Source organism: Phalaenopsis equestris, unplaced genomic scaffold, assembly GCF_001263595.1.
Source record: "Phalaenopsis equestris unplaced genomic scaffold, ASM126359v1 Scaffold001354, whole genome shotgun sequence".
NCBI classification, from domain to species: Eukaryota; Viridiplantae; Streptophyta; class Magnoliopsida; order Asparagales; family Orchidaceae; genus Phalaenopsis; species Phalaenopsis equestris.
The window spans coordinates 21,363-27,899 of record NW_018165793.1 but is presented as its reverse complement, the minus strand read 5'-3'; the positions used below and the strand labels follow the sequence as shown (position 1 = coordinate 27,899).

General features: G+C 39.4%; 1 protein-coding gene across 1 annotated transcript; it reads right to left on the bottom strand.

Moving 5' to 3' along the window:
- Nucleotides 1-429: 429 nt before the first annotated feature.
- Nucleotides 430-1,827, bottom strand: LOC110034132 (putative cytochrome c biosynthesis ccmC-like mitochondrial protein). Its single transcript, XM_020738415.1, has one exon. The coding sequence runs from the start codon at nt 1,152-1,154 to the stop codon at nt 432-434; it is 723 nt and encodes a 240-aa protein (XP_020594074.1). The 5' UTR covers nt 1,155-1,827; the 3' UTR covers nt 430-431.
- Nucleotides 1,828-6,537: the final 4,710 nt, after the last annotated feature.

Sequence of the window (6,537 nt, the reverse complement as noted above, 5' to 3'; positions counted from 1 at the left end):
TCAAAACTTCTAGGCTTTGGTCCCTTGATACTTTTGGGAGACTCCTAGAGATGGTTCCCTAAACCCACTAGCCCTGGGCTAGGGTTTAGCTAAGATAACTACATAGAGGACCCATGGCTTATTGATGGTGGTTGGCACTCCAACGCTACGAAGATACCCAACCTAGCCATTTGCCCATAAATGCCCCTAAATTCCTCCATTTGCCCCTAAATTCCTCCAAATTACCTAGATACCCTCGGGACCCCAAATTTGGCCAAAATTTCCAAATCTACCCAAAATACCCAACTTGACGCAAAAATATTTTCAAGAACCTTGAAAACACCCAAACTACCTAAAATCACCAAAATTGGCCAAATTACCAAATAACCCTGATGAATGTCGTCCAATGGTTCTTCATTCATCTTCCTCCATGGAAGGTGACAACGAGTGAGCTAGGTTTGTTTTTTTCTTCCTTCTCGAGCTTCTATTTCTTCAGTGAAAGGAGATTCGAGAAAAGATGGAATAGGAAGACGTGTTTCCAGAACGAATAAGATAGGGGTTGAGAAGGGGAAGTTAGCAAAGTTGGACAATATTGGAATGGGCATAGGAACATGTATGGATGTACCAGATCGGCTAATGCTCCCAGGTTGATGCGATGTATTCCACCAGTTGACTGAAGACTTGATTATTGGTATATCGATCAGTCCAGCACGGATGAAAATAGGAGCCGGTTCGACAGGAAGCTTTTGAAAACGAAGTGCACCCAGGTAAATCAGGAACAAGATGAATACAGAAGTGAAACGAGCATCCCACACCCGAAAGGTACCCCACATAGGCCTTCCCCAAAAACCCCCAGTAACTAAGGTCAACAAAGTAGAAAAAGCACCAATTTCTGTACCGGTTCCGGAAGAGCGAAGAAAAAGGGGATGTTTTGTTAATGGGAACAAGAAACTGTTTATAGCCGTTGCAATATAAACTACTATACTCATCCGAGCCGCAGGAACATGTACATACGGAATACGAGAATTTCCACCTTGTTGAAAATCTGGTGGTGCTACCCGAAGACTTGAATGAATAGCCATCGCTGTTAAGAACAACCGAGATCCAATTAGAATTTGCGCGTAGCTTCTTGTCTTTGACATAAAGAAAGAAGGTTGTAATAACGAAATGGACATGTGAGAATTTTGTCCTTGCCTTGCTAGTGGAACAAGAAAGACATGGATTTGGATCCATGGACGTCAATGTCCTGGATTGAGAGTTCATCACTCTCCGGCGTATCTGAGCTTGAAGTGTGAATGAAAGTAGACGAGTCAAATCGTCGGTTTGCTTTCATTGACCGATAGTGACGATATGTCCCTATAGGGCAACTAGGCAGGCAGGTCACTGTATTGTCTAGTCAACCCGAACTTGGCGACTTGCACGCAAATTACTAACGAACGTGCGGACAAGGGGATAGAGTACGACAACAAAGACTATAACCGTTACCTCGACTAACCATCAGGTCAATTCCCGAATGGGTTAAGGTAAATCGGTCCGTTTCAAAGTACGGATTGCTGCGATGTGTAAACAGTCATCGCGAACTGGAAAGAAGCATCGAGTGATTACTGGTTGTTCTACCATTAACCTGCGGTTAACCCGCTACGGATAGGGTTTGTTGCATTAACATGAAAAGACCAACGACTTAGTTCATGACTAAGAGTCAGTCCTCTGCGGTCGCTAAAGCTTTCTTTAGAGCTCCCTGGCCCGTGGTCCAGACAAAGATGTGAGTGAAATAGCTTCACATCCCGACTTGAAAACCGCGGTGATCCTCGAAAGGATCAAGCATGCTTATCATATCATTTTTTTTTCATTCCCCTTTTTCTTTGTTCGCTCCGATCGTGCGTGGCACTCCTTGCTTGCGGAGCGGCATACCGGAAAAAGAAGTAAGAAAAGCATCACCAAGAACGAAGGAAAGAAGCCCTACTACTTCAGCCTTTTTTCAAAAAGTCTTCCTACCACCTACTTACTTTTGAGGTTTCGTTCTAAGCATTAAGTAGCGATAGAAGACGATCAGACGCCTTTTGTACCAGAGGACGCGTTTCCCCAGTTTTTTAGGGAGGGCACGAAGGCGTGAGGAGTGGTGGTAAACATCCCACTATCCACCTAATGAGCTTTAGATACTCTATTGCTTCAACGATTTTTTTTTACTGCACCCATAGGGCCGTCAGCATCACAGAGTTGACAATGATGAAGCAGAGGCAGGGCGAATCCGCAGCACGCGATGGAGGAACGAACCATAGCATCAACAGTTCGCAACATCTTATACAGGAGGAAGCGGGGTAGGGAGTACTCGCTTCATTTCATTACGCTCGTTTGGTCTCGCTTACTTTCGTTTCCTCTATCCAACGGGAGGAGGAGAACTCGGCCTGTTCTAACCCACTTCAAAAAATATGGAAGTGGGTAAGGCACACTCTGTTTATTCCAAAAATTAAGTCATTTATCTGGTCTGTGATTCTGGAAAGTCTTCCTACAAGAAAGTTTTTAGAAAGATTCCTTTTTCTCCTAAAATCTGACTTCTTACCCAATCCAAAAAATATGGAAGTGGGTAAGGCACACTCTGTCTATTCCAAAAATTAAGTCATTTATCTGGTCTGCGATCCTGGAAAGTCTTCCTACAGCTAAACTCGAGAGATATGAATGTTCCTCAAGACCGTCCATTTTGCCAAATATCCACTGAAACGGCAAGCCATGTCCTTCTACATTGCCTAAACCGGGATTGAACCCGCCTTTGGTTTTTGTTCTTTTCTCTGTTAATTGGTCTCATTCTGAGTCCATTCGCCAGTCATTTTTATCTTGGGTGAAAAGAAGCATTCCAAACTTCTGTCTCAAGAGCATACGGATCTCAGCTTTCCTCATTACCATCTGGCATATCTGGAAAAAGCGTAATGATAGAGTGTTTGACCACTCTTCTTCTTCTCCCCGAGGGTTGCTTTCTTCCATTACTGAAGAAGAACTTCATTGTCTGCGTAAGTGGTGAGTGTCTTCCTCTCTTTCTACTCCTTCAACTTGAACCAATGCTCGATAGGCTCCCCTAGACCAGGGTAGAGTCAAGCTCAATTTTGATGGCTCTGCCTCTCCAAATCTGGGACCTGCAGGATCCAGAGGTCTTATTTTTAGAGACCATGATGGCCGGGTACTTGCTTGCTATTCGATCCCAATCACCCAGTCTACCAACAACCGAGCAGAGGTTTTGGCCCTCAGATTCGGGATTAGATTAGAATCTGTTCTTTCTTACAATTGAGGCAGGTGCACATCGAGGGGAACTCTAAGATTACAATACAATCCGGATGCTCCTCCAGAAGGAGACTACTCTATGGACCCTCAGGACCATTGTCCAGGTTTTTGTTAAGCGGTCATCTGCAGGCAAAACATGTTCAAAAAAAGAACCTCTCTTATCATGCCAGATGAGATAGAAAAGCTGGGCTGACTTCTCCTTTTTGTACTCAAAAAATCGATTTTGAGCATAACAACCGGTACACCATAGGTGGGGCCAATCCAGTTTGCACGTCACCCCTACACATTTTCATCTGAAACGGTCGATCATCAATACGACCTGTTCACATGATTGCGTAGCTTACCGTATTGACTCTATACATCGTTCTCAGAGACCGCCGCCGATTCTTACTCGATCCGATCTCAATGGGAGATAGTGTCCTAAGCACACACTCAAATACAATACGAGACGATGGATTCTCACTTCTGGATAGCTAAGGCTAGCGGTAGCAAAGTTGACCAAGGAAGAGGAATAGAACTGCCTTCGGTCCCCCAAACTCTTAGCAGCTCTTTAGAAAAGGGCACCCCTATTCCAATACTGATCGTGAAAAACAGATGCGCGCTACTAGCGCGGCTCGTTGTAACATGCTATGGTTCTGCCTAAGAACAAGAACCCGTCGTAGCGTATAAAATAGGCCATTCCTCCTTACCCCAAAATTATAAAAATTCCAAAAAACCCCAAAAAATCTCAAAACCCCCCAAATATTCTCAATTTCATTTTTTTCAACTATCACATAACCCAATTTGGTCAATTTGGTCATCTTTAATCAAAACCCCCAAATTTCCCCTTAAAGGCCCAAATTTTCCCCAAATTACCTCAAATGTCTAGCCAAATGGTATCAATTTCCCCAATTTCAATTCTAAACTCAAATTCACCCTTTATATTGTCAATATAGACCAAATCCAAACTCAATTGGTCCATCATTTGGACCTAATGTTTTATTTAAACTAAAAACCCAATTTTGGCCCTATGACTTGGTTCCACTAAATTGAACCCATAGCCCACTCAATTGGCCACAATTTGTGTTGAAAAATCTTCATAGCATTCCCACACATTAAATTTGACTTTCAATTGGCCTTGGTGAGGCCTCATTTCATTTAATTTCAACCTAAGTCCAAAAGCCCTAAATTTTCCCCAAATTGTCCATGTCTTCAAATTTCACCAAATTGAGGGCCTTAACCCCAAAATTTCCACTCAATTAATTCATGAAAAATCTTCACAACATCTCCCTTGATCATTTGAACCATTTAGTTTTGACTTAGCCCAAGCGTAACCCAACCTAGACCCATGTCTTGCCCAACATACCCAAATTGACAAAAATTCAAAAATCCCTCAAATTGACCTACCAATTGAACTCAAAATCACTTCAACCCTTCACCAAAAATCTTCATAACAATCATATACATAATATTAATCAATCAATTAGGTCAATTGACTTGGCTAACCTATCCTAAACCCAAACTTTGATCACTTGAACCCACATTGAACCCATGCATTAAAGATGGCCTAACCAGCCCAAAGTCATCAAATTAACTCCACCTCAGCCATTGGTTATACCCTAAGACTAAGCCAAAACCCGTCTAACCACATAAACTAAGCCATGGACCAAAAGTCCCCAAAATTAAGGGATTTTATTCCCAAAAATGCATATGCTTAAGATACCCTCATCAAAACTAAATCTCATTGCATTAAATTGCTTTGATAGGTTCCCCTGCATGCTCTGAGCACCGAGCCACCTCCCCCTACCATGGCCGGCTGGCCTATTCATCGGGAAGCTCAAAATCAAGAGCTTCCACATGCAACTTCACCCCCAAACTTCTCACAGAGCTTCTCTGAGATCCCCTCAATGCAATCCAACCCTCTTCCTCCACTGAATTCCACTGTGGAAGCTCAATTTTGAGCTCAAACCTCTGTCAAAAACCATGACATAGGTCATTACACTTCCACAGTCCACCAAACTTCAATTACTTGTGCCCACACCTTCACAACCAAGAAAGAAGCCAAAGTCCCAAAAAATCCCCCTCTGAAATAGTGTTTACAATAGCTCTAGACCAACACCCAAATCCGGCTGTGATCAAAATCATTTCTAGGCCTGACACCAAGACTTAAATAGAAAAAAGAAAAAAATCCATATTTATCTAAATATCTAAAATTAAATATCTAAAATTAAAATGATATTTAAAATAAAAACATGATTTTTAGCCTATTTTAAATATTTAAATAATTAAAAATCCATAAAAATCACAAAATAATAAAATTTATGAAAATGTTTTAAATTACTTCCTAAGCACTTAAAAATAATTAGAACATTTTTCCTGAATTTCTAAATAAAGAAACTAAATTTCAAAGCTTAAAAATAATTTTTAAAGGCTAAAAATGGTCTTTTACTAAAATAATTCCAATAAATCAAATAAAGCTTTGAAAAATATAAAATCTTCTCCTCTGAATTCTCTAACCTCAAGGAGATTTTTTAAAAATATGAAACATAATTTTCCCCATTTAAAATATTTTATATTTAATAACTGGCCCAGAACTTCAAATAATTCTTAAAATTCAAATACAATTCAAAAAATCATGAAATTTGTTCCAAAGGTTTCTTTGGTCTTGGTCTAGCTCCAGTAAAAATTTTAAGGGATTATTATTTAGCTTGTTCATGATTAAGAGTTGTCCTGATCATCGTTAGGAATTTTCTTTGAAAAATCATATTTTTCCATGAAAATAATTATATAAAATAAATTAAATTTTGAAAAATCATATTTTCTTCTTTTATATCTTAATTGACCCATGAATGAGATAGGATAAATATTTCAAAGTCATTTGAATTTAATTTGACAAATTATGAAGTGTTAGAGCCTTATGGGCAAATATGTAATTTTAGAAATTTAGCCTTAATTAACATTTAAGCTTAACTTAAAGAGGGAAATGGGTAACCTCTGATCTTAATTTGGATGTTTGAAACATAAGGGGTTAATTGGTAGAAACCAACCTTACTTTCTTAATTGAAAAGATAAGTTAATAAATTTCTAAATTAATAAGATTTAGGAGTTTATTAAAATAAAATGAACCCATGACTTAGGGGTATGACTTTTGAAGTCAATAATTATTCAATTTAATACCCTATTTTTATTTTCAAATGAAATTCAAATCATGAATTATGATCACCTAAAGCTTAATCTTTTCAAAGATAATTAAGACACTCACCTAGGTCTTAAGGGCTTAGTAGTGACTTAGGCTAAATCAAGTTT

Excerpts from the sequence above, each read along its gene's own strand:
- LOC110034132 (XM_020738415.1), bottom strand. The coding sequence starts at position 1,154 with ATGTCCATTTCGTTATTACAACCTTCTTTCTTTATGTCAAAGACAAGA.